We start from the raw sequence: 27,279 nt of genomic DNA, 5'->3' as shown, positions 1-27,279 counted from the left end.
CAAAATGTCACTCAAGCTCTGATCAATTTTGATGCCCAGAAGAAAAAAAAACAAAAAAAAAAACACAAGTGATTGCTTATAAATGTTAGGATAACATTTGACTTTGCACTCGTGCTGATATATTTAGAATTTTAACAACTATTCATCATTAATCAAAATGAAATTGTCGAGTGAAAGTCACGTCCTATCAAACATTTTCATAAACCTGGCACTTTGTGATGTTGGGAACTCAACCTTATGCCCATTGGTGGACAAAGCTGTTCTTGTCATTGAGTATTTAGGCTATGTTATTAATATTTATCATAATCTCATTTTATTTGATTAAATTTACTTCTGTGGAATAGATCCAAATGCCAAGGAGCGGGTGAAGTGGTGAACCAAAATTTTGAGCGTTTTCAAACTTTAAAAAGTGCTGTGATCCTGTCTGACAATCGACAATGGGTTAATAAGAGACAACAACAACAACAACAACAACAACAACAACAACAACCTTTATTTATAAAGCGCTTTTCATACAAAAAAATGTAACACAAAGTGCTTTACAGTGCATTAAAAACAGTCCTACCCACCAAACCCACCCAACCACCCCACAACCAAACAACCCAACACATCAATAAACATAACCAGACAACCCCCCGCCCCAACGCACACTCCCACCCACCACCTCAACACATGTAAAAAAAATACCTTTAGTTTCATTAAAATATGTTTAGGTGCACTAGGCTGGATAAAGATGAACAACAAAGTTACGTACACTCATCCACTGAGTGTTCAAGTGAGAAGTGCGCAACTGAGAGAGCGTACCCGCTTATATAGCGCCCGGGCGGTCTGTTGCCATGGCAATGGCGCACCGACTCAAACCAACTTTACATTATGCTACATTATACTTGATAATAGGGCCCCAGCCTATTAGTTATATTCTGCTGATGATGATGGTTAGATTTATAAATCTATCTATACATGTATTTATAAATGAATTAGTTTATAGTTTGTATTTTAACCACACAGTGTCCTTTTGTGTCTTATGTGAGTAGTTTTGGAAAGTGCACCGACATACATATATTACACATGAATTTTGGACTGAATGACTGACTGAATACATCACATCACTACTTTTGTAATACATTATGAATGTGTTTTTGAAAAGACCTACACCAACATCACACTGGATATATTGTATATAGGATGTCTCTGTAATGGCTGATCCTTCCCTCTTTGGCTTGTGTGAAATCTTTTGTTGTTAGATTTTAGGATCTCACAAATTGTAGTTCTTTGGTGTTATGTTTGAGTTTATATTTTGAAAATGACAGAGTTTGGGCTAATGTCCTCAACCACATGAGAACAGGTACTGTAGTTAAATGCAAGTTTTATTTATCTGTACTTAATTTTTCTTTCTGTATCTTTATTTATACAGGGGAACCCAATGAGAGTACTTGAAAAAAATTAACTGAGTTCGGGAATAACAAAAATCTCATCTAATCAAAGACTCTTCTTGGCCCAAACAACAATACTACTACTACTACTACTACTACTACTACTACTACTACTACTACTACTACTACTACTACTACTACTACTACTACTACTACTACTACTACTACTACTACTACTATTACATTTTATCACCAGTCTCCATCTAAGGATTTGAGCTGATCTACTCTACTGCAGTACCAAAAGTAACCTGTGAGAAGCAGCAATGCGCCTGTCCTACCGAAAACACACGAGAAGAAGAAGAAAAATGGCAGTTCAGTTTTCTGCATGGATCTGACCTGCAAGTGAAAACTGCGCCTCTCTTTAAAAAGCTTTTGAAAGGTGTTTATGTTGAAATCTTGTGGATTGGAAACTAATTAGAGATATGCATATGTGGCGGTTTTAGTTTTTGGTTGATTTTTTTACCCGGGCTGCTGGCATCTCTGTCCTCTTGTAAAGTTCCCTAATGGTTTATCTGCTCCTGTAACTTGCTTTGAGAAAATTACATGTAGTGAAGGCTTTCGGTGCCGTAAGATTGCAAGGAGCCATGGCCACTCAAAGAGTCCTCCCACAAAGTAAAGAAACTCTGTTGCAAAATTACAACAAACGTCTAAAAGATGACATCAAATCTATCCTCGATAACTTCACCGAAATCATCAAAACAGCAAAGGTACGTGTTGTCCATTGTGTTCATGTTGACTTGTAGATTTTGTCCATTGTTCCTCCTCCTCCTTCTTCTCCTTATTCTTATTATTATTAGTAGTATTATTAAGCTAAGAATAAGAAGACCCCCATTTTTGACCCCCTGAAAATCGACACACATGGGGGTCTAGGATCGACCGGCCCGGCAAAAAAAAAAAAGTCTTAAATGGCCATGACGACAAAGCCCCGCGGAACAGTTCAACACCGCCTTTGGGGAACAGGCCAAGTCTGGATTAAACTCATGAAATTCAGAACAGTGATGGAGCTTGGTGCGTTATTTTATTACTAGGACTGGAATTCTCTTTTACTGACTTTGAAAATTCATTAAAAAAAATCACATTGACAAATTTTTTCACTGAAATTTGAACATATAATTTTTGGTATACATGATAAGAATTTGGACTCAAACAAAAAAGGCAATTCATTTTATTATTTTCTTTGGAAAATATTCACAATAATATATTGATTTAATGTATAATTAAACAAATCTTTCACTATTTCCAAAAGCTTAAACAAAAAAGCCTTATTGACATATGAAGGTTGCTTGTCTCCGGACATCTTTGTACAATGTAATAGTGTAACTGTTTAAGTTTTTTTTAACCATGAATGCCCTGGCGTTCTATGTATTATAGTATATGTTTTGTATCTTGTCATTATATAAATTACTTTTCACAATACAATTAGTATAAAGTATAAAATTAGTATAGTATATTAGTATAAAATTAGTATAAAAACAACAACTTTTACTACCTTTGTATGTATGGTTGGTTTTATAAATACGCTTTCAAAACAGTGATGGATTTTTGATCCAATATGACCGATTCCCTGTTCAACTCAAATCATTGACTCAAATCACACAAAAGAGGGGGAAAATCATAACCTGTGTATATAAATGGACATAGGTACCCTGCTAACCGCCGGGTTTCAAATAGGAAGTGATCATGGGTACACTTTCGGCTCCAGCGTCTGGATCCAATTCGCTTGATATTAGAAAACTGTTGCCCCTCTCTCTGTAACTGCTGCTGTCAGGCTTGTTAGTTTGGTCTTAAAATGTTTGTATTAACTCACTCTACATGATCCTGGTATTTTTATTTCTCTATTGTGTCCATAAATCAAGATATGAACATTAATAAAAGACAGATCACCTGCCCTCTTTCCCACAGGTTGCTCCTGCTAACATAAACGCACCAAAGTTGGCAGAATGAGCCAGCTTAGTTTTTTCAATATTGACAATATTTTACATGGTCCACACAAATTGGCTCTAAGTGAGCCCTATGGAACGGGAAACACATGTACTTTGTCATTTATATTAGGCCAATGAAATTTATAGGAATGACACATGAAGACAAGCCTAAAACATAGCCTAAAACATAATTGGAGCAATACTCTATAACAAACAGGAAACTGTTTGATATAGGGTATTGGACTTTCCAAGTCTATATGCAAAGAGAGAAATTACTTTATGTAAAGTTATTGAAAATTGATACAAACATTATTTAGGTCACTCTGATTAAAAATGTCAATTACACTATCGCTTTATTATGCACAAGGTTGCTAGTTCAAAACCATGAACCCCACCAGTATAATGAGAGTTGTGTATGTAACTATGGCTCTGAGAATCACAGATGAAAAGTGCAAAGTGATTGAAAATAACAGACATTATTTAGGTCACTCCAGTCAAAAAAGTCAATTGCACCTTCAGAACCTCATGTGCTGGTTCAATGCCCTGGACCACACCAGTGTAAGTCACTTAGCTCACTTCACTATGGAAATAGAGTGGTAGTGGCCAAGGTGGCTGTCAGGAAGAGAGAATGGCATGCTGGGCAGTCGCATACAGAGGTGGTCTGAATTCAGGGGTGGTCACGCGTCCATGGCTGTCGCATGGGTGGGACGTGCACACGGTGGCAAGGGCCATCAATTTGTTTATATTTGCTAAACTCGCATTATTGAAATGCGTAATTCTGTGCTCTTGTTCTTGTTTTGGAACAGATTGAGGAGGAGACGCAGGTTTCTCGACCAACCCAAGCAGAGCAAGACCACTATGAAATGCACGTCAGAGCAGCCAACATTGTTAGTATTTTATTTTTCATTCCCTTTGAAAATTTCTGCCCCTCCTTAATCTGTGGCACATTTTTAAAAACCTAAACCTAATTAGTCAATCAGTATTTTGTGTATGTGCTGGATGTGTGAATTGCTGCTTCTTACAGGTTCGAGCTGGCGAATCCCTGATGAAGTTGGTGTCCGACCTGAAACAGTTTTTGATTTTGAACGACTTTCCCTCCGTGAATGATGCCATCAGCCTCCAGAACCAACAGCTTCGCTCACTGCAAGACGAGTGTGACAAGAAACTCACATCCCTCAGAGATGAAATCGCCATTGACCTATATGAGCTAGAGGAAGAATATTACTCCTCCAGGTACAAATAGGATCATATTTGCTCCCATTTCATCTCCCCTTTACTCGCTTGCATATAATCATGTCTCCTTTTGCACTCACCACCAGTCAAAGGGAGTATCACTCATTTATGCCTTTTTTTTCATACCATTGTTCATTTTTATACAGAATTTTACATAGTATATATGAGTATATATTTTCAACCTGAACATTTATAACATTGTAGTGCATAGGCAGCTGATACAGTTAAAAGGAAAATCAATGTTTAAATGTTTGTGCTATGCCTTTTACTCTATTGTTAAAAAACAGAAATTGCATAAAAAATTTATTGTACTTATTATTTTATTTTACTTCATTATTCAAAATAAAACAGAAAAGTTAATTTAAAAGTTAAATTTTAAATTTTCAACAATTCAGGGGTTACAATAATATAAGACTAAACATATTTATAAATAATATATTGTAAACTTGCAAAGATGTTATAAGAATATATTACATTCCCACATTGACTTTATAATATACATATAATTCAGCATCTAGTTCTTGAGAACAATTTTGTTTGGGACTTTTTTTTTTTTTTTTACATTTGAACTCTTTCTTAAACACAAATGGCTCAAGCTGTATCTTGCAGTGTCCATTCAAGTGTAACTAATAAAAGAGACAAACCGCTGTAGTAGTTGGTCTTTATTGAACATTAAGGACCTTCTTTATGAAGCATGTTGAGTGTGGGTTTCCTTACTACATTCCTTCTGCTTCTTCACCATCAGCAACTAACTGCCGTCTTTGCTGAACTAAAACGTTTCAATCAAACATCTTATTGTGTGTTAATTTAAAGTTTCAGTACTTCAATAACATGCTTCATGTTTATGTAATGTTTGTATGACTGCTTTATTCTGACCTGCTGCTCTTGTCTGCTCCTGTTTCTTGCTGTGCTGCCTCTTTGCATCCTGCTGGTTTTTGCTCTGCAAAGCTACAGTCTGTGGGACAACTCAGATGTGCCCCTTTGTGAGGCCTATCGTCGCCCGGACAGTTGGATGTCCCCAGACAGTAGCTGTAGTTCTCCGTCAGAGGACAGAGAGGACACTGATGGGCCTCTTGCACCAGAGACAAACCCTCAACACCACCTCAATGGACACAGCACCACCACAACTGAAAAGCCCTGACAAACTGTTTAGTGAGTTGTTTACATTTGTATTTGGTGAAATAAACCACTAATGTGAGTTGTATAACTTGGACAGTAGCAATTTTGGCATTCATTCAAATTTGTGATGATACAAACATGGATATGTGCTTTGTGTTTTTGTGTAAAAGATCTTTAATGAAGATTTTATTAGGAAAGACATTTAGCCAACTCACTTTCAAACATGAACAATTACAGGTCACAATCCTAATTAGCAAAACTAAATAACGGAAAAATGTAATTCAGTAAAATGGTAATCAAGCTATTTGTACTATATATACACATTAAAATGTTGCCCTGGTTGCAACTAACTTTGAGCTGATCAGTATCGACGATTCATTTTCTTAAACTTCTCATAATGGTAGTCATCAGTGGCCTTTTCATTGTTGGGACGTTTGCGAACATTGGGAGGAGAGGGTGCTGTTGGAAGTTAATGGAATATTATTACACAATTTAATAGAATAACATGTTGAATTTAAATTGAGTAGTTTCTTTTACCCTCTGGGCCTGTTTTTTCTGTGTCTCCAACACGCAACGGCCTTGGCTTAGGCTCCTCTTTATGTCTGTTGTTATGTCTTTGGGGAGCATTAACGTCCTCGTGATAAACTAGGAAAAAACATTAATAGGATTACCCTAAGCATCAGGCATAAGTTAATAAACAAAAAAATGAATCTTTGAAACAAATGTGCATGACCACTCACAGCGATTGTGTTGGACATAATTGACAGCAATGTTTGTGGGTACAAATGATGTTCCAAGGTCTTTTTTCTTATTTCTTTGCTCTGCCAACAACTTGGCTTTTGCCTCTTCTGTCTGAATAATGTTCTTGATTTTTGCACTGAAAGAATATTAAATATTGCAACTGCTTCATGACAAAATATCAGAACATCTGTGTGAAGCACACTTACTCAATGCCCAAGTCAACTTCAGGGATCCCACTCAGCATCTGATTGGACAACATCTCTTCTGTTTTCTTGGCAGAATTGACTCTGATATTCTCTGGCAGCTCATACAGGTGGTCCTCTGCATTTTTCACTTTCACCTTCTGTTCCTCATCTTCCACCAAACCTTTCTTCTTTTTCAACTCTGTCTCAATGTACTTCATCCTAAAAAAAAAACATGAACATACATATCCTGAATAAATGTATTCTAAAACATGGGATCTGTAAAAAGCAAAACTTAAATGATGTAATAAAAGTCTTACTTACATGTCAGCATCCTCGTCTCTTCTGTTGGTCTCAGCAGAAAATGAAGTACCAAGACTAAGATCTGTCTCATCTTCTGTCCTGTTGATGATATGGAAGTTCACATTTTAATCAGAATCATTTTAAAAATCTGTACAAATGAAAGAAGGCTTTGATTACTTACATGTCTCTGTTTCTATCTTTGACCTTCTTCATGTCTACAATTCCACCAGATTTCAGCTTGAAGGGATCATTCTATAAAATACATAATAGTAAAAGGATTTCACTTAAATCAATGACTCAATGGCTCTTGTACAATCTATAGAAAACGTGTGACTTACATCAATTTCAGCTTCAGGTGGTAATTTTTCTCCAACCAACAAGGCCGTAACACTGATGGACGTAGGTTTTAAGGTTACGATTCGAATTAATGTACGATTCAAATCTAATTTAAATTGCTGTTAATTCTCCCTTAAAATCACTCTTCCTTACCTGACCCCATTCTGTCTCCTGCGCAAGCTCTGAAGCTCCTTTGCTTCCTCCAGTTTTGACCTGCGATATAAAAACAGTGTGTGAGAACTACATTTACATTTTGTACTTTAAACCAGATGGCAAATAAAGTCCCAATCGAACCGTGAGAGAGAACCAGGTACACAACACAGGCAAAATGATCAACAATATCGTTAACACCAAGTAAAATTACATTGTACCTGACTTCTTCTGTTGTCTCATCTTCTTCTTCATCCGAGGAGTCTTTTCTCCTTCTAAAATTCTTCCCACACGGCATTGTTTAGTCTATTTAACTATGATGCTTTGACAAAAAAAAATGTGTACGAATGAGAAAATGTGGGACTACTTTAACCAACGTACAATAATATTACGTCACTTCCTCTTCTACTTCCGGGGTCTGTTAAGCCAATCAAAACAAACATGGCGACGTGCAGACAGGTCTCTACATTGATGCGTATTTCTTCAAATATAATGCGAGGGTAAGGTTGCGGATATTCTATTGTTCATGTATTAATTGCCGCTCAGCGAATTATATTATGCTCGAATAGTGTAATAACTGAAATTAAAATGTTGAATGTTGTCGGCGTATGGTCAAAGTCATACCTGCGGGGTAATGTAATAAGAAACGTAATGTTTGGAATAGCTCTTTTGCCAATAATTACTTTACTACATTTGCTCAGATACGAGGTCTTATTGCTCACGGTAACTTCAAAAAGTACTCAAACTTAGGTTTCCAAAAGTATTTCGTGTTTCCAAAGGTTTTCCACCCTAATACAGCGTTATGGCCTGATTATTTGATTATTAATGTCTCTTTTATATTCCACATCAGTCTGGGAAATTGGTATCCGCGTGCTGAATTCCATTGGCCAGCGCATAAAACAGGAATTCAAAGCCTTGGGACACAAAATCTTCCCTGGATAGTTTCTGGTTTGTATTTCTACAGTAGCATTACAAATTTCTTAAAATATATACTGACTAATCACATTTTATGACCTTAGCAAGAACCATGTTTGTGCAAACACAGGACACACCAAACCCAAACAGTCTAAAGTTTCTTCCCGGTCGCACAGTTCTTGATTCAGGAACAATGAATTTTGCTGGCCCTCGTGATGCTTACTGTTCGCCATTAGCCAGGTAATTGATTTCCCCAAGACAATTTTAAAACTGATTGGATTATAATAGTTATTTATTTTGTAGTAATTCTAGAATTCTATAGAAATATGTTCTTAGTTTGTTCTTGTCTCTTTTAATGTTTTAACTGTAATGGGTCTTTGGGTTACCTTGAAAAGCACAATATAAAAATATTTTATTATATTGTTATCGTTATGTAGTTAAAATCTTGTCATTTTGATTCTTTTCAGACAGCTCTTTAGAATAGATGGTGTAAAAAGTGTTTTCTTTGGGCCGGATTTTATCACTATAACAAAGGTATTGCCAATGTTTTATGGCATCAGTTTAATGTGGATTAATGCATTGTTTCTAACCATACAAAATAATGTAAAAATAACTTAGGCTGGTGCTGAAATGGAATGGAAAGTCATAAAGCCTGATGTATTTGCCACCATTATGGATTTTTTCACATCAGGACTGCCAGTTGTCAATGACGACAGCAAGCCTAATCCAGATACAGGTAAAATACAGTTAAAATTGAGTAAAAAAAAAAGTTTTATTCAAACATATCTCACTCTATTTGTTTACTCTTTCAGCACCATCAGATGAAGATGATGAAGTTGTTGCGATGATTAAAGAGTTGTTGGATACTAGAATAAGGTATCTGTGACATTTGAGATTAATTATAGTAAATTAAATATTATTGTAATTTATTATGCTCTCTCTCTTTTAGGCCCACGGTGCAGGAAGATGGAGGGGATGTTATCTATCGGGGATTTGAGGATGGAGTTGTTAAACTGAAGCTACAGGGCTCCTGCACTAGTTGCCCCAGTTCTATTGTTACTTTGAAGAGTGGTATCCAAAACATGTTGCAGTTTTACATCCCAGAGGTTGACTCTGTGGAGCAGGTTAGATTTTTTGTTGTTGGTTTTTTTTTTTTGCATACACAGCAGACAAGTTGCAGTGATGTATAGCTACTTATACATTCCACTTTTCTTGTTTGAAAGGTGAAAGATGAGGACGAGGAGGCCGCTCAAGTTTAAGTCATGTTGCAACATCTACAGCCAACACATTCTTCCACCCTCCTTGGTGGAGTCAAATGACGTCCAACGTAAACAGTGAAACATATCATTGTTTTCAAAGACAAACTGGAGAAATTCATGTATTTTCTTTACAAAATACTGTCAAAAATATAATTCACCTTTTTTACTTACAAGAAAAAAAAAATGCACAGATTTCACCTCAAACTAGTTTTTCCTTCTAAAATGCAGACTGTTTAATTAATACTGAATATTTATTATTAAACCACTGTACATACAATGTGTTTTTTATTTATTTATTTATTATTATTTTTTTTTTTACACATAATTTTATCTAGAAAACATTGAGGCTAGAACATGTGTTGTTGTTTCTTCTTAAAAATTGACAAGTATGCTGCTGTTAAGATAAATAATCATACTTAGCTATTCTGGATAACCGCTACTATAGTTTATTATTATCGTGCTATAGTTTATTGGTTATGGTTTATTGATGAGGGGTCTTAATAAGATTGGTCTTGAGGACGAATAGTTTGTAATCCTTGAAATGGACTGAAAGGAGAGAAGTTGTATTTCAAAAAGTCCCTCAAAAACAAAAAAGTAAGAGAATTGGGTTAGACGAGTAAAACGAGTAATATGTGCATCCTAGATCCATGGCGCATCTTGGTGCCACGTCAGAAGAGCCTGTATCTATGTACGCAACATGATTGGCAGGTGCTGCAGCCAATCAGAGCGCGCCATGCAGATCCTGTTCCGTGGTTACTGCGGAGGCACAACTCAAGTGACAGGCGTTCCCCGCAGCCACACTATTCAGCTACACCAGTCCAGAAGCCAACATGTGTGGTGAGTACGAGAATAAGACTTTATTTTTCTTTATGGAAATGTGTGTTTCTGGACTAGGCAGTAAACCAACAGTAAATCGCGCCGTACATCTTTTGTATCTGAGTAGGTGAAATATTAGCTCGTGATGGATAAGGGTTTAGCATTTACGTTATGCTAGTAATAAGCTACTCTAGTGCCTTTTGCTACATTTTAATCAATGCACAATTTAATCTTAATGTGATTTATTTATGTTTGGGTGTTTATTGTGCCATTAATCTGTACTGTCTAAAATGGTGGGGATGTATATATGCCATTACGTGAAAACAATATAACGATAATATTATGTGAAGCCATCAAAAATGTTTCTCCTCTTAATAAGTAATGTATATAGCAGATTTGGTTATTATATCTGTGGCCGATAATTGTCGCCTACAATCCATTATCAATCCATTACCTGTTCAGCGTTGGCAGACTCGTCTGTTCTCACTGCGGCCGCAGGCTGAAAACACTGGTCAGACTGGACTCACTCGTTCAAGCTCAATACTGTTTTTTAACTTTTGTAAATGTACTATATAGATTCAAATAGTTAATCTTTATCTTAAACAAGGGACTGCTTTGGATGTTTAATTCAACACAGATTTGCTTACTACCCGCTATTTGCTGTTCCTTTTGGCATATTGCCCCAGGTCCATCATCTGTGCTCATGAATGAGTGCTCTGTTTAACCAGTACATACCCTGCTTTACTTCCACCCATCCCCAACTGTGAATAGGCTTGGTAAACTTTATATATTACCATTTAGCTTATACTGTACAGTATTGTATTGTACAACAATAGCTACTCTGAACAGTTTCATGAGAAAAGTCTATGAATCTTCTTTGACATGTAGTGTTTTATTGTATTGACATACTCATTCAGAGTTTCAAGAGCTCATCTCTGTATATGACTTTATAACTGGTCTTTCAGGTTGGGGTATTTGTTTAGTTATGCATTTCTGTTCTAGTTATATGATATGTTTTGAAGTATTTACCTTTGTTGTAATTCCTGCTTGTCAGTAAGTGTGATGCATTTTCCCAAGGAGATAATTAAAGTAGCTTGTCTTATCTGTCCCCCTCCCCAAAGGAATTTTTGCCTATCTCAACTACCATGTGCCAAGGACTCGCAAAGAGATCCTTGAGATCCTTCTCAAAGGCTTGCGGCGTCTGGAGTACCGAGGTTATGATTCTGCTGGTAAGAATATACAATAGAAATACCCAAGGCCAATGCTGGGCCATATTTTTTCATTTTTTTTGTTTCCCCAACTAAATGAAGTGTCTAATAATGATTTGCTATGCTAACCATGATGTTGCAAGTTTACAATTTACCTATCCTGTGAATGATGATGCACGGTATTCTTAAAATAATGGTTGCATATTGTTGCGCACATCTTAAGTTTTGATTTTTGGTTTTGTTAGGTGTGGGCATTGATTCTGGAAACAGCAAAGAATGGGAATCAAATGCAAAATGTATTCAGCTGATTAAGCAACGTGGAAAAGTAAAGGCTCTGGATGAGGAGATTCACAGTAAGAAAATGTTGTGCTGTTGATTTTTTTTTTTTCATCACACTGCTGCTTTTAAAATGTTGTCTTTATGTCTGAACTTTAGAGCAGCAGGATCTGGACCTTGATGTTGAGTTTGATGTTCATCTTGGCATTGCACACACCCGATGGGCCACTCACGGAGTGCCAAGCCCAGTTAACAGCCATCCACACAGATCAGACAAGAGCAATGGTAAACATTTGAATAAATCACTGACACCCCCCAGCCCCCACCTATCAGTTTTTCAATTACTATTCTATTGCCTGTTTATTTCAGAGTTTATTGTCATTCACAATGGAATTATCACCAACTATAAAGATCTGAAGAAATTTCTGGTAAAGGAAATGTTTTATGCAAAATCCTTTTAAAAAATCTTTCTTAAAAAGATGCTGACTTAAAGTTTGTGTACAGGAAAGCAAAGGCTATGAGTTTGAGTCAGACACTGACACAGAGAGCATTGCTAAATTGGTGAAGTACATGTATGATAACAGAGAAAGTGACGACATCAGCTTTCCTACTCTGGTGGAGCGAGTGATCCAGCAACTGGTAAGAGCCCCATAGTGCCAAACTAGACATTAGAGCCATTAGAGATCAGTCTATCAGTCAGTTCATGTTTCAATTGTTTTCTTGTCAGGAGGGAGCTTTTGCATTGGTCTTCAAGAGTGTCCATTACCCAGGAGAGGCAGTTGGCACAAGGTATACATATAGTATGCTATATGTAACTTCTACCCGATTAATTCATTTTGAAAGAATATTTCATGTAAATTTTGTTTTTAGGAGGGGAAGTCCTTTGTTGATGGGAGTGAGAAGCGATCACAAGCTGTCCACTGACCACATTCCAGTGCTGTACCGCTCCTGTATGTAAACATAATCTAGTATTGGACACGTTATATAATATGATATGATATAAAAAATAAAATATTTTAACATTCACTTACTATAATTTATTTAATTTTTTTAAGCTGGAAAAGATAAGAAGAGCTGCAGCGCTTTACCAAGGACAGACCAGGACACCTGCCTGTTTCCTGTTGATGAGAAGGCTGTGGAGTACTACTTTGCTTCTGATGCAAGGTAAGTGTCCTAATTTATCACAATTACTTAGATGTCTCCTTTAAGGATATTGTAGCAAAGTAATTTCAACTTCAAAATTCATTTGTCTTTGCAGTGCAGTGATTGAACACACAAACCGGGTAATTTTCCTGGAGGATGATGACGTTGCTGCTGTTATGGATGGCAGGCTATCAATCCATAGGATCAAACGTACAGCGGGAGACTACCCAGCCCGAGCCATCCAGACCTTGCAGATGGAGCTGCAGCAGATCATGAAAGGTGAGAGTTAACACTATGTAGATGCATAACCCTATTTTACATTTGCATTTCTCTGCTTTGTCATTTTGTTTACAACCTTGTTATTACCACATTCAATTGTGTGGTTGTATTCTTCAGGAGGCAATAAACCTGTCACCTTCAGGCAATCTTTGCCCATAGTAGTCATTTTCTTTGCCTTCGAGATGTAGGTGACCCAATGTACAATGACCTTTTGGTCCTAAACCAAAATGCTGTCTTTCTGTGATGCCTAAAATTATGTGTCATTAACATTAAATATAGTATTTCTGTGATTCTATTTATGTACTTATGTATGTATCTTCCCCTGTAATCCAGTAGATGGCAGTGGTAAATCAAATGTTATGAACTTAAATTCTTCAAAATCCTTTACACAGCAGGGAAAAGTGCTACTTTTAAAATGTTATCCTGCTTCAGAGCACTTAAAGACCATTAGTTTATTTAGATAATGGCATTTTCTCTCTCTTTTAGGAAACTACAGTTCTTTCATGCAGAAGGAAATCTTTGAGCAGCCAGAGTCCGTGGTCAACACCATGAGAGGAAGAGTCAATTTTGAAAACAACACAGGTTAGGAATGGATCACTGTTGAGGTTAATTAAAGCACAGCTCCAATAGTCTTAGCTATATTTCTGTTGCCACATAATTATGTCACCTAGAAGTTATTAAAAATTACATCTTGCTGCAGTAATTGATTGGCTGCTGTTGTTTTTGCAGTGACACTTGGTGGACTGAAAGACCACATCAAGGAGATCCAAAGATGCAGACGCCTGATCCTTATTGCTTGTGGCACCAGTTACCATGCTGGTGTAGCGGTGTGTAAAGCCGAGCATAGCAGTTTTTTTTAATTGGCTCTGTTTAGCAATACACAGCTGACTGGGTACAGTTTGACTGTGTTGTGCACTACTCTGCTTAATACAATGCTTTGTTTATACATCAGACTCGCCAGGTGCTGGAGGAACTGACTGAGCTGCCTGTGATGGTGGAGCTAGCCAGTGATTTTCTGGACAGAAACACTCCTGTGTTCAGAGATGACGTCTGTTTCTTTATTAGCCAATCAGGTGAGAGCACAGAGTACCATTAAATGATCTCGTCCAGCTGAATGTCTCTACACACTCTTGACCCCTTTTCATCTGTGATGTGTCCTGTCCAATAGAGCAGGGGGATAGGGCCTGCATTTTTCATAGTGTCAGCTTTTCCCGGAGGCACACCGCAAACAAAAGTCCAGTAGGCTCAAGTAGATCCATAAACCAGGTTCTTTATTTTGGCACAGGCATCATTCAAACTGATTCAACATCATGATCTCTTCATCTCCTAATTTTACATCTCCAGAGTGGGCTCTATATACTAGTAGCACACGTCACATTCTCTTAATGATTAGCTTAGAATATACAGACATGTACATGTTATCTGGGTTCAATGAAGACAAAGTCAGCATGCTGATCTGGTCTTTCTTAAGAAACACACGTCTTGCACGTTTTGGTACAAAAATGCACATAGCACTTCCACGTCCATGTATGTTCCAAGTACATTATGACATCATCGTGCCACACTGGCACCCACAAAAACATACAGGTCAAAGTATAATATATCAAGTATAATAATATCATGTTACATGAAACATTAATCTCACAATCCCCCCTTTTGATCACATTAAAAACATGTGATCACACCAAAATTAAAAACAAAACACTACTTTCACATAATAATGCATTCAACTTAAAGTTCCCCTAATGAGTAAAATATTAGCATTAGCTTTAGTCACTGCATTATAACACATCCCAGCCCTTAGGCTAACATAAAACATAAATTAACACATGACTCTCGGACAGCAAATAAGAAACAAGGAGCACTTACTAGGATTCAGAATTTGGATTTTATATCTTTTAAAACAAATGATCAATCTACATAGTTTTGACCAAACTTAGTCAATTGGTTCAGGACATGAGAATTGAGACCTTACGGAGAATAACGAAATTTGTGACGAGGGAACTTCTTCATTAGGACAGTGGCCCTGCACATGTCTTCGATCTCTACCAGCAATCTAAGACATGGCATGACACAACATCCAATTATGACTAAGATAACAAACATTTTGTAGAGCCAATTTGACCAAGTGTTTTCAGATGCGCCAGGATTTTTAGCAAATTCCATGGACAAAGACTTAAGGTGGTTCAGATCCTTAGTAATACTCCCATCAGGAGAGGTATTATTTAGTATATAAGTACAGCATTCTGCTTCAAACTTGATACATATTTATTATTCTTTGGCAAGTAACATATCTAAGGCAATCCTTTGGGTTTGGTTTTAGATTGATAAGACAACGACCTCTTAAATGCATGATTATTTCTTGAGTTAACTCTGTATGACAATTTAATTTGTTTTAAATTTAGTGAATTTGCTACACCTTATAGTGAATAGAATAATTAACATAATTGATGCACAAACACCATGTTTTTGATAGAATGGCATACAAATGTAAATTTGCACATTGCAACCACCAAATATCTGCACAAGCAGTAGTGTGTTCAGTTAAAAGCAAATTCTCCATAATTATCAGAAGATAAAGTCTAATAACAGAAATCGTTAGTAAAACTTTCCATTTCATTTTTATCATTACTTCTTGTGTCTATATGTATAACTGCATCTTTAAGGACACAAGTAGCCATTCCCATAGTCCAAGATGGTACATCTTTTAAAGCTACTACTGGTAATTTATTATATAAGTGATAGCATTCAGTTTTATCAAATGATTTTTAGTGAAGAGGTTAAGTATACAGGTCAGGTCTTTTTCATTAGAATATGGTATTGATGTAGTATTTGAGCAGTATACTGTACCCATTTTAGCCAAGTATTTTCATTCATTACATATTTCAGTTTTGTTTGTTTCAATTTTATTTCTCTGGTTAAATCATTTTCTGGAACAGGTTTATTAGGTTCAAAATTGTTGTTTAGATGTAGCCTTCAAAATTTAACTTTATTTTTCTATTGCAGGTACAGTATCAAATTTGGAACACTGGAATCCCATGGAATATTCCAGAGTCATAAAATGTAGGATTTTTGATAGATAATATTAAAGGATTGCATCGTTGAGTAATTGATTTGCGCCCTCTACAATGTTTTAGGTTCGTTTGATAAGAAGCATAATTTTCCTATTTTTTTTTAAAGTAATTCTCTGTTGTAAGTCAGTTTCAAAATTATCTTTCTCTTTATTATATTGTCCATTGGTGCTGGTTATAACTCTGGCGATCTCTATAACTTTATCATCGTAAACATTATTTTGTCAGACATGTGTCCTTACAGACAATTTGTACATTTAATGCATGATCTATAGCGGGTACATCTCGCACACGGTCTAGCACTTCACATACTGTAGATTGAATAGTATGTTGCAAGTTTGTCCCTTATAACAATATTTTACAAGTTTTGGTGTCCCTCTCTTTACTCTTTTCAGTGCCCATTGTCTCTTACCTGTATTATTGGTTTGCCAACTTGGTTTAATCGAGGCTTGTCATTTTGATTGTTGGCTGTCCGAGGCCATTCTCAACACTTCAATGAATAAGGGGAACGTACAACACTAGAACAACAGAAATGAGCATAATTAGCATAATCAAGAATACACATGGAAAATTTTCAAAACATTTTTCAAAAAATATGGCCTATACTCTCCTTTTCCTTCGTCTTCTTCTCTTTTCCTTCGTCTTCTTCTCCCTCTTTTCTCCTCCTTCTCTGGAGCCCTAGTGGTAGCAGGTGGTCGGGGTTGCTCCTCAGAGTCACCGTGTCCAGTGATGTCCGGATTTGGTCGACTTTCTTCATCCTTCACAAGTGTTCTCTTGACAGTGGCATTTATTCGTTCACAACTCCTTGACTTATGCCTTGTGGAATTCCAAATTGTGGAAAAACATCAGCAGTTAGGTGTTTGACTGCTTTCTTCTTTAAGTTCAGTTTGGTATTTCTGCAATTGTAACTTCACAGTAGTTAGTCCCCACTTTTTCTGTTCTTCAGTCTCCTTCTTTGTGTGAGTTGGTGGTAATGTTTGTTTAGGCTCCTCACTGAAGCAAGGGAGGGGCAGCTCAATCTCCAGGCAGCCAGTGCTGGCTTTCACATATCTCTGAGCCTCCTCAGACACTTGTTGCACAGTGCTGTGCACAGTCACATTGAACTGGTCGATGACGTAAATAAACATATCTACAACAGACTCAAAGACAGGGTTCAGCTGTTCCATATCCAGGGTGGACACTCGGTCTGCAATGTCCTTCACAGCAGTCACAACTCATCTGTATGCTGTGTTCACATTGGCCAAAAGACCATCCAGATAGTCAGAGTTGATGGAAACGACAAACTCTTGAGTTTTGTTTACAACCGCTTTCAGGGTCTCGCTGATCTTGACCAGCGTAGTATCCAGGCTCTCCATGTTGTTCACGAAGTCCACATTTGGTCAGAGATGCCTTTGCCAGTTATTTCGACATTGTCGATGATTTGACCAATGGTCATCACATGTCCGATTGGCATGCGCAGCTCCACGGTGCTAAAAGTGTCCACAAAAGCATTGTAGTAGTACTCCATGTTGTCATAGACAACTTGGATGGTGGTGCGAAGAACAGTAGCAATGCTGGTGGTCATATCCTTCAGAACAACAGGCAGGGTGGTCATCTCCTCAGAGCCAGGAAGACGGAACTGGGTCTCCCTGAGCACCTTGATGGCAGCATCCAGAAAAGCTTGGACATTTTTCTGGAACTCAACAATGAAGTTGCAATGAAGAAGCTGGACGTCGTAGTTAATGTCAGCGTTGTAGGCCTCATTGATTCTGGCCACAATAGTGTCTCTCCACTCCAGCACATTGCTTATCAGTAGGTTGTTATCAGTGAAGCTTTACAGAGAGGACAGGACAGCGGGGGACTTGACTCAAACAGCATAGCTTTGGGGCCTCCATGTTGTAGGCCACCTGAAGAGTCATCCTATCACTGTCTTTGGGAGTGGAACACAGTACCAGGATGTCAACATCAGCATCTGTGTTGTCTTTATTCCAGCTTCATGACCTTTGCTTTTCTTTGATGTTTTACTGCTAGTTATTTCTTCAAGAGTTGGATATATTCCCACAACAGGTTCTCTCAGAAGTTCTTCCTTTAAGATCACCCCCTTCTCCTTGTAGTAGTAATCACTTCTTGATTATGTCTTGAATGATGGACTTGTTTTCTCGAGCCTTCTTTGGAATCTGTTTCTTCGTGAAGTGCCTTATTTTCCAGAACTCTATTAATTGGTTTAATGTGATTTAATTGGGACATTGTGATATTTTAGTATTTTGTTAAATTACCTTCTCAGCTGCTGTATAACAATTTGGATATTGCTTTGATTGTATTCAAGACGTAGAGTCTATGATTTTTATAGAATGAGTCACTATTTAATAAACGGTTTACTTAGATAGCGTGCGAAATCTATCTAGGAGCCAGCATTGCCTTATTATAGTTCTTAATTGAGATTATTTATTTTATTTATTTAATTTTTTATTATTATTATTTTTTTTAACAATCTTAATATTTTCTTAATTTTATTTATGCATTATTATTTATTTTATAAATTTAACAAGCTTAGTATTTTCTTAATAACAGTTTTATTTCACATTTATTAAGCATTTATCTATATCTTCTAATAACATCTAATGATATCAACTGTTTTCTAAATTCTTATTTATTTAGTCAATTTATTTATATGAATAACACTTTATAAGAACTATACCCCATCTGGCCACAACAAGATACAGTCACTAATAAATGCCATCCAATTTTATCCTAATTTAATCATTTCAACTGTCTTCTCTATTTTGTGTTTCAACATCCCAACTCGAGGTAGAGGCTGAAACAGGAGGATTTAAGGTCATGACCTTAGCGTTCCCTGCCAAACGCAAACACAACAATATAGCCATGACCAATATGGATCCTAAAGTTTAAAAGATAGCAATAAATGCAGCCAAAGTGTAAATAACACTTCCTTTCTTCTTTTAGATCTTTTAATATTTTAGTGATATTTGCTAAATTTGACGGACACTGTTTTAATTTACAGTGGCAAGATAATTCATGTCCATTCTGGGTGTAATTCATTTGGACAGGTTCGTTTCCTTGAGATCTTATCATGTTGATAAAAATTGCTGCTAGCGTTACATATAGTTTTTTGGGTACCACATTTTTATGTAAACTTGATTAAAAGTTTTGTTTTCTTTTTAGTGTAAAGTTTAACCACTAAGTGTATTTTTTTATAAAACTTGCTTTTTTTCTCTCTTCGTGCTAAGCCATAAACACGGAAATGATTAACTTTTTTCTAATCACACTTTACCTGATCAAAGTCTAAACTTGCTACTTATTATTAATTCCAGTGCTTTTTTCTCTCTTCGTGCTAAGCCATAAACACGGAAATAATTACAAATTTTACATAGTATTAAAGTTATAACTTAATTAATTTCACACAACGTCCCAAAAAAAAACATCACATTAATTTAGCATTAAACCAATTGACAGAAATTCTATGAAAAAAGGCCTCTGTCGTACCGTCTTTCTGGAGAGCTCGTTTTTGGCGATGTCTTTCTCAGGCGTTCTGTGGAGGAGATGATTTGCCTGTGCCTCCAGGATTATCACGTCGGGGTCACCAAACTGTCAGCTTTTCCCGGAGGCACACCGCAAACAAAAGTCCAGTAGGCTCAAGTAGATCCATAAACCAGGTTCTTTATTTTGGCACAGGCATCATTCAAACTGATTCAACATCATGATCTCTTCATCTCCTAATTTTACATCTCCAGAGTGGGCTCTATATACTAGTAGCACACGTCACATTCTCTTAATGATTAGCTTAGAATATACAGACATGTACATGTTATCTGGGTTCAATGAAGACAAAGTCAGCATGCTGATCTGGTCTTTCTTAAGAAACACACGTCTTGCACGTTTTGGTACAAAAATGCACATAGCACTTCCACGTCCATGTATGTTCCAAGTATATTATGACATCATCGTGCCACACTGGCACCCACAAAAACATACAGGTCAAAGTATAATATATCAAGTATAATAATATCATGTTACATGAAACATTAATCTCACAATAGCAATATCAAAGAAAATTTGAAAATATATCCAAAGCTGTATAGAGGTGGCTTTTATAATATTTATGCTTTGGGCTATTTAAGTTATAACCATAAGTTCTGCTTTCACTCCTCATGTCTCTTTCATGATTAGAATTTCTAGCCACTGCAGAGCCTCTAGTCACTGTTCAACTTGTGTTTTTTTTTTTGTTTTTTTTCATCCCAATATACAGTTTATAACCTCCTATTACCTGCAAATAGGACAGTAGTGCTGGGCACTACTGTCCAATAGACCAAAGGGCCAATAAACTCATGTTGTTATTATTGTTGTTCTGGTAGGTGAAACAGCCGATACCCTGATGGCCCTGCGCTACTGTAAAGAGAGGGGAGCCTTGACGGTGGGTATCACCAACACAGTTGGTAGCTCCATCTCCAGAGAGACAGACTGTGGAGTCCACATCAATGCAGGCCCTGAAATTGGAGTGGCAAGTACAAAGGTGAGCCCCAAGTTTTGTTTTTGCTGTTGTTGAAGATTTATCAAATTATGAACCAACCTTACTGAAATGGATCATTGAACGCTACATTTTAATGTAGTTAGTTGGAATAAAGTTAGTTACTTACTGTAAAGTGATGGCATTATTTAGATCTGTTGCTGGATGTTGGGCAATAATTTCTTGCATCATTTTAGTAAATAAATTTGACGCCCAGTGACATTAAATTCAAGCCAGATGATTTTCTCTTTTGTTTCATGAAAGTCTACATTTATTCTTCTCTGAGCCCAAAGGGAGTCTGATATTCTCCTCTAAAATTTCATACAGTCAGGTTTCATGATTTCAGCTAATTCTCTCCACCTATTGTGACTAAATGGAGCAGGGTTTTGGCCATGCCTTTTGAGTGAGCGCAGGGTGGGAGTGTGTCCCATCTTGGCTCTGTGCACTGTGTTGCTCCAGAGTCTCTCAGACGCCCTCATTTACTGCTGGGGCCACACACCCAAACTCAGCACGAGAAAGTTATCAACACGTGGCATACCCCGCTCCCTCAAATGATTTGTGAGGGAGCATGCTCTTAGGCGTTCTCTTTTTGTAAACTAATACTAATATAAAACTAATGCACTGCAGGAACTGTTTTGTTATTTAATTAACTGTGGGCTTTATGCTTCAGTCTTTATATAATGTATTCTGCATGAGAGACCCACTGGCTAGAAAATGTTGTCTTACAATTTTTATTTTTATTTTTTAATTAAAATTGCATCAGATTTACAGCATATTAAGAGTGCTGTCATAAGAAAACAGACAGACACAGCTCAGTTCTGGGATGTCAGTATAGAGGGTCGTTAGTTGTTAAATTTCTTGGCCTCTATTGAAATACACAGATGATACTACATTTAGTTCATGACAGTGGGCTGTATTTTATTCCTGGAAGGAGTAAATCTGATATAATACAGCTGTTCATGCCAACCAACAATAAAGGCAACTTGGCATAAGCTTTTTGTCTCATCTGGACATTATTTTTTTGAATAAAAAAAAGTTGCTCATTGCCTTGTGAACATTGTTCTGCCTAGCCTCATGGTTTCTGTATTATAAACATTGTCTTTTTTTCTGCTATTCAGGCCTACACCAGTCAGTTCGTTGCTCTGGTCATGTTCGCCCTTTTGATGTGTGACGACAGGATTTCTATGCAGCCAAGACGCCGGGAGATTATCCAGGGGCTCAGAGTGCTTCCAGGTACAAAAAATATATACGTGTACAATTATTTACTTTCCATATGTGCATGCATTGCAGTCTGTTAATGAAATTTCTCTGTTAAAATTATGAAATGGTAACTATTAATAAGTGAAGGTTTAAAAGTAAGGGGGAAGAGAAACAGCAAGGGTTGTCCACTGGCCTTATGCCTTTGCATGCTTTTCTGGATCAAAAACATATGATGGCATGTCCTTAATTTTAAACTAATAAGAAATGTCTGGACAATGAGCTGCTCCCCGTCTAAATTATGAGGTTAAGCAGTGTAGCTATGAATTTATGACTGTACCTTTTTTTTTAGATCCAATTACTTGAGATTATGCATGAAAAAAGTTGGTAATAGTGTTTTCGTCTACAATAGATTTGATTAAGGACGTTCTGAGTCTGGATCAGGAGATCAAGATATTGGCAGAAGAGCTTTACCAGCAGAAGAGTGTACTTATTATGGGCCGAGGGTACCATTATGCTGCCTGCCTGGAAGGAGCATTGGTAAAGAATAAAACCTGCAGTCACAAGAATTTTCTGTAGCATAATGTATATTGATTTTTGAATAACCAGACGTAATTGTGTCGTGTAGAAAATTAAGGAGATCACCTACATGCACTCGGAGGGTATTTTGGCTGGAGAGCTCAAACATGGTCCACTGGCTCTTGTGGATAAGCTCATGCCTGTGATCATGATCATCATGAGAGACCACACCTACATCAAGTGCCAGAATGCTCTGCAGCAAGTCGTCGCCCGCCAGGTGAGACCTGTCATGCTGTTTGATTATTTATTTCTTTTACCATTTATCCCTGGTCAGCAAACTGCATATGATGTAGGTTTAAGCCAGTGACGGTAGCATTGTACTTGTCACAGTCCATACTTTCCCAAACTAAGCTTGCATTTTAAACTACACAATCTGTTACTGCAGCACTAGAATATGTTGGAATATGGCATATGTAACTCCCATTAGTATCACTCATTCCTTGTCATCACATAAAATTACTAAGTAATGGCACTGAGTTTGGCATAGTTAAAGACCAGATTTTACATGTTAATGCCAACCTGTTTAAATTTTCAAATATAAATAATAAAAATTATACACTTGTCTTACTAATTGAAAACAATATTTAGCATGTAATTTATTATTATACTTTCTTGCCACATAGTCAATTTCCCATGTCTCACTCTGTACAGAGTGAGATCACTGATATAATGTGCCACAGATGCTGGGGTTTGTGGTGTTAAAGTCATTTACAATTTAAGCCTGAGACCCACCAAATCATTTTCATGCTTTTGTTGATAGATCCAGTTCCTGACTAAGTTGTTATTTCAAGCTTTTGTTTATACAACCAATTCTTGACTAAGTTGTTATTATTTCTCAGGGTCGCCCAATCGTTATTTGTGACAAAGACGATTATGAGACAGCGAAGAACTCGAGCCGCACCATCCGAGTCCCGCACTGTGTGGACTGTCTGCAGGGCATCTTGAGTGTGATTCCTCTGCAGCTGCTCTCCTTCCACCTGGCTGTGCTCCGAGGATATGATGTAAGTGATGACTGTTATTTTACAATTTCACTTTTTAATTTAAGAATCAATTTTGGTGATTCTTAATTTATGATTAATAAGTGGTAATGTTTTATCATAATTTTCAAAAGATTCTTATTACAGAATGGTGGTTCTTGTAAGTGTGTGCAAGTCATTGCAAAATTAGAGATATCATTGTTTATTCAGTATCTGCAAATTGCAGTTTTAGTATAATTGTATAATAATTTCTTTCAAATAAGGAAAAAACATAATTTTAATATATTGATCAGATAGGTGGTGTAAAACAATTCAAAACTGTCCATTTAAAGTGTTCTGGCAGGAATTTAAAAGGTGCGAAAAAGATTTTTGTGTTTGAATCCAGGTGGACTGCCCCAGAAACTTGGCCAAATCAGTGACAGTGGAGTAGCCCAACATACAGGCTGGTGGTACAGGGCGCAGAGTGCAGCAGAATGAAGAAATCACAGAAGGCTTTGTGTCCAGTTCATGACACTTTTATAGCAGTTGTTTTCTCAGTTAGAGGAAACATTTTTATCTGTAGTAACTCAATGTCTAATATTTGGGAGTGTATGTCATATTATTGTTAAATGTGTTGTCTAAGTGGCAAGGTCTGGGCTGACATAGTCTTTACTTAAAACACATTTTAGCTTTTGTCATCTCCTCGCTGAATGCTGGCTTTAATTATAAAAGCTCAATTTTCTAAGTGCAATGATTTGTAATGTCGATTGTTTTTCTTGGCAGCTAATTATTGTCTTTACTCTAGTAAATGGCCATTTTTAATCATTCCAAATGTCACAGTTGTGTTTTATCTCAACATGTTTCTGTTTTACTGACAGTACATTTACTGTATTTCTTTCTGATCACCACACCAATTAATGTTGCCTTATGAGTGACTTCTCTTACTGTATAGATGCTGTTTACATCTTATTTTTCTGGTCATCTGGTCAAGGGATTGTCTTGTTTAATGGCGGTACTGCACAGTTAGAATAACACAGATTTGTGGTACTATATATTTAATTCCTTAAAAATGTAATTTAACTTTGTCTTGTTATGCCTTTTCTATGAGACCTTGTAGTATGAAGGGTTTTAATGGCCATGGAATTCTTAACATGAAGTTACAAAAACATTTTCAGCCCACACCTTGCCAATGTCACATACATTTTGGCAACATTGGGACCATTTTTGTCATCTGTTATATTTTATATAATCGTTTTTTCTTTAAAAAATATTTGTTCTATTCTTTTGGTTACTTAAATAAGAAATGTGAATGTTACATTCTAATTTGTTGGTGTTTGCAAAGGCAACACCCCTTTTTTTTGTTTTGCAAGGTGCAATTTCTCAAACCAAATTATGCTTACTTTGTAGCCAATTTTGTGGATGCTGAGCAGTAGTGAAGTCTCTTCAAGCCTGTTAATGTGGCAGGTCACATGCAGCTTTGCATTTCTCTAGATAATCAAAGAAAAGAGAAACAGAATTGAGATAAGTGTAGCTGCTTCTATTTTGTATTTAAACTGTAGACACTATGACAATATTCTTTTGTAATGGTTCTGTTCCATCAGGTTTTTTAATTTTTTCCCACCTATCCTGATCCTGTCTAATGGCTGAAACTGGGCATGTTACTGGTATTTGAGCTGAGTGTGGGGCTTTGGCCTCTGCTGTCTGAGCTTTAAGATGATGAAGGGCACTGATGAAATAAAGTGTCAAAAGTTCTCCTGTTGTTTTTTTGTTTTTTTGGTAGAGATCACAATTATAATGCTGTTTTAAGCTGTGCACTTTTTGCTTTATTATGAAGCACACAAACATTAGAATTTCAAATCACACAACCAATAAATGAGAGACCTGTCACAAATACACTCATCAGAAGATGTGAGTGTATTAGATGTGAAGAGTGCTCTAACTATCCTTATGGCTTCAGGGGTGGGCCACTTTGGCCTTCAGCTGTGGAAATGTAATGTATCTGATGTGGACTACAGGAGCACATGGATGAGAGCCAAAGATAAGTTAGCAAACAAACAAAAGCTAACAAAATATGAGCAACCTACTGACCTCTCTGCAATTGTTCCTGCACAAAAGTCTGTTGAAAAGTGGGGATGAGGTAAACCAGCTTTTGCCCAGTCATTGGTTTTCAATCTTGCATCAACAATTCATAAAATGCACAGCTGTAAAAATAGAATAGACAAGGCCTTTGACACACAATGAAATGTATTCCACTTTCCTTTTCTTCACTGTCAAAAAGCACAAATCTAATTCATTCAAAAGTGAGTCTATTAAACACATTTTAAGCAGTGCTCTTTGAAGCAACTGCTACCTTTTTACATATTGGACCCTTTTGAACAATAAATTACATTAATGGTGAGTTAATGTGATTTGGTGAGTTGTATATGTTACACAGCTGGATCTGCAATTTAGAAACTAAATCTTAAAAAAAACCAAAAAATGGTAATAGCATAGTATTGCCCTCAAGTGATGAATAAATCCAAAATCACACATTTGGAGTTCTAAACAAAACGTTTTCACTGTCAGTGAATGAATCCACACCACATATGGTGACTGCTGCATGGACATTTTGCTCTTTACAAAGCTGAAGCTTATTATAGTCTTATTTTTTGCAGTCAGCGTGTAGAAACACACAAATTAATGCAAGTGAAAGAAGTTTAGGTAAAAATACAAAACACTGAAAATAAGAAATTCAAGAACGATTGCATGCAAGATTAAAAATGTATGCTTCATAATCCACTTGATTCTCAAATATATTGTGCAGTTTTGTAGAAATACACATTGTTTTGCATTGTGCTGTTCCAAAAAAATGGCCAGTTTTGTGTTGTCATGTCAAATTACAAAAGACAGCAGCTCCAGGATAATGGAGAGACATGTTCATCAGTCCGGTGTTCTCCATTACTACTGTCTAAAAAGGTTTTTGAAATTCAAGCATAAGAGAGATTGCACTTTTGATCTTACAAATCACTGCAGACAAGTCCAGGTGTTTCACCCTCTGCAGTAACAGTTCACATAATTATTGCTACAATCAATACTGGCTGTAATGTTGTAATTCTTTCTACAGTCCAGGCCGTGGTGGAGGTCGAGACGGGGGCGGAGCTCGTCCTGGGGGTGGTCCTAATGGAGGAGGGGGGAGTGAGGAGGTTGGGGAGGCAGGAGGGGATGACGTTAAAGGTGGTGCAGGGATGAGTAAGCCCGTCAAAGGAAGAGTATGGCTGGGTGCTGCACTGTAGGGTGGAGGGCCCATGGGTGATGAGGGGGGTGGCGGAGGTCCCATGGGTGCTGGAGGAAGAGTTCCCAGTGGGGCAGGGGGGCTGATGCTCGGAGGGCTGTAGATCGGGCAAGGGTGGTTGTAGCTTGAGGGACATGTAGGTGGGGACTTGGTTCGGGTGAAGTTTATGCATCTCCCCTGAGACAAGAGTTGGACCAAAAAAAACAAATTTTAATTAGGGTAGAGCACCATCACATATCACACTCCTATAATAGATAATACACACAAACAAGCATAGTGGCCAGTGAATTGAATTCCTGATCTTCAGCATGGAAAGGACACAAGCCATTAACAAACTACAGTATAACAAACTACAGTACTTACACTTATACAGTATTATACTTGTC

The 27,279-nt window shown here is 37.0% G+C and overlaps 5 protein-coding genes across 8 annotated transcripts in view; 3 read left to right on the top strand and 2 right to left on the bottom strand.

Annotated features, from left to right (window-relative positions):
- Positions 1-1,700: 1,700 nt before the first annotated feature.
- On the top strand, positions 1,701-26,870 carry med22 (mediator complex subunit 22). 4 transcript variants are annotated; one of them, XM_033973234.2, is made up of 4 exons: positions 1,701-2,140; positions 4,162-4,242; positions 4,380-4,588; positions 5,537-5,729. In XM_033973234.2, exons 1-4 carry the CDS (start codon positions 2,018-2,020, stop codon positions 5,727-5,729), a joined length of 606 nt encoding a protein of 201 aa, XP_033829125.1. In that variant the 5' UTR covers positions 1,701-2,017. The 4 variants fall into 4 exon arrangements, 3 of the variants coding, with proteins under 3 accessions (XP_033829125.1, XP_033829127.1, XP_033829126.1); XM_033973235.2 differs by having other exon boundaries at positions 1,719-2,140; positions 5,543-5,729; XR_008648824.1 differs by lacking the exon at positions 5,537-5,729 and adding an exon at positions 26,856-26,870 and having other exon boundaries at positions 1,759-2,140; positions 4,380-4,673.
- Positions 6,055-7,799, bottom strand: c9h9orf78 (chromosome 9 C9orf78 homolog). The gene is made up of 9 exons (XM_033973232.2): positions 7,641-7,799; positions 7,423-7,482; positions 7,272-7,323; positions 7,115-7,185; positions 6,955-7,032; positions 6,655-6,852; positions 6,448-6,584; positions 6,245-6,352; positions 6,055-6,166 (listed from the first exon to the last, which is right to left on the bottom strand). Exons 1-9 carry the CDS (start codon positions 7,715-7,717, stop codon positions 6,069-6,071), a joined length of 879 nt encoding a protein of 292 aa, XP_033829123.1. The 5' UTR covers positions 7,718-7,799; the 3' UTR covers positions 6,055-6,068.
- Positions 7,845-9,866, top strand: nfu1 (NFU1 iron-sulfur cluster scaffold homolog (S. cerevisiae)). Its single transcript, XM_033973233.2, has 8 exons — positions 7,845-7,919; positions 8,270-8,367; positions 8,439-8,574; positions 8,802-8,868; positions 8,953-9,070; positions 9,147-9,210; positions 9,284-9,458; positions 9,558-9,866. The coding sequence occupies exons 1-8, from the start codon at positions 7,861-7,863 to the stop codon at positions 9,591-9,593; spliced, it is 753 nt and encodes a 250-aa protein (XP_033829124.1). The 5' UTR covers positions 7,845-7,860; the 3' UTR covers positions 9,594-9,866.
- On the top strand, positions 10,329-25,370 carry gfpt1 (glutamine--fructose-6-phosphate transaminase 1). Its single transcript, XM_033973230.2, has 19 exons — positions 10,329-10,430; positions 11,531-11,638; positions 11,863-11,970; positions 12,053-12,178; positions 12,263-12,321; positions 12,398-12,532; positions 12,621-12,682; positions 12,764-12,843; positions 12,949-13,057; positions 13,152-13,315; positions 13,802-13,897; positions 14,045-14,142; positions 14,268-14,388; positions 20,739-20,896; positions 22,009-22,123; positions 22,500-22,627; positions 22,716-22,883; positions 23,506-23,667; positions 24,029-25,370. Exons 1-19 carry the CDS (start codon positions 10,424-10,426, stop codon positions 24,071-24,073), a joined length of 2,049 nt encoding a protein of 682 aa, XP_033829121.1. The 5' UTR covers positions 10,329-10,423; the 3' UTR covers positions 24,074-25,370.
- Positions 25,849-27,279, bottom strand: part of antxr1a (ANTXR cell adhesion molecule 1a) — a 16,144-nt gene continuing 14,713 nt past the window's right edge. Inside the window, exon 18 of the mRNA XM_033973231.2 lies at positions 25,849-27,070. Within this exon, the coding sequence (XP_033829122.1) occupies positions 26,720-27,070 (351 nt within the window). The 3' untranslated portion in view covers positions 25,849-26,719. The remainder of the gene's footprint in view (positions 27,071-27,279) is intronic.

Source organism: Periophthalmus magnuspinnatus, chromosome 9, assembly GCF_009829125.3.
Source record: "Periophthalmus magnuspinnatus isolate fPerMag1 chromosome 9, fPerMag1.2.pri, whole genome shotgun sequence".
Taxonomy (NCBI): domain Eukaryota; kingdom Metazoa; phylum Chordata; class Actinopteri; order Gobiiformes; family Gobiidae; genus Periophthalmus; species Periophthalmus magnuspinnatus.
The sequence above is the reverse complement of the archived record's forward strand: the minus strand, read 5'-3'. Positions and strand labels throughout refer to the sequence as shown.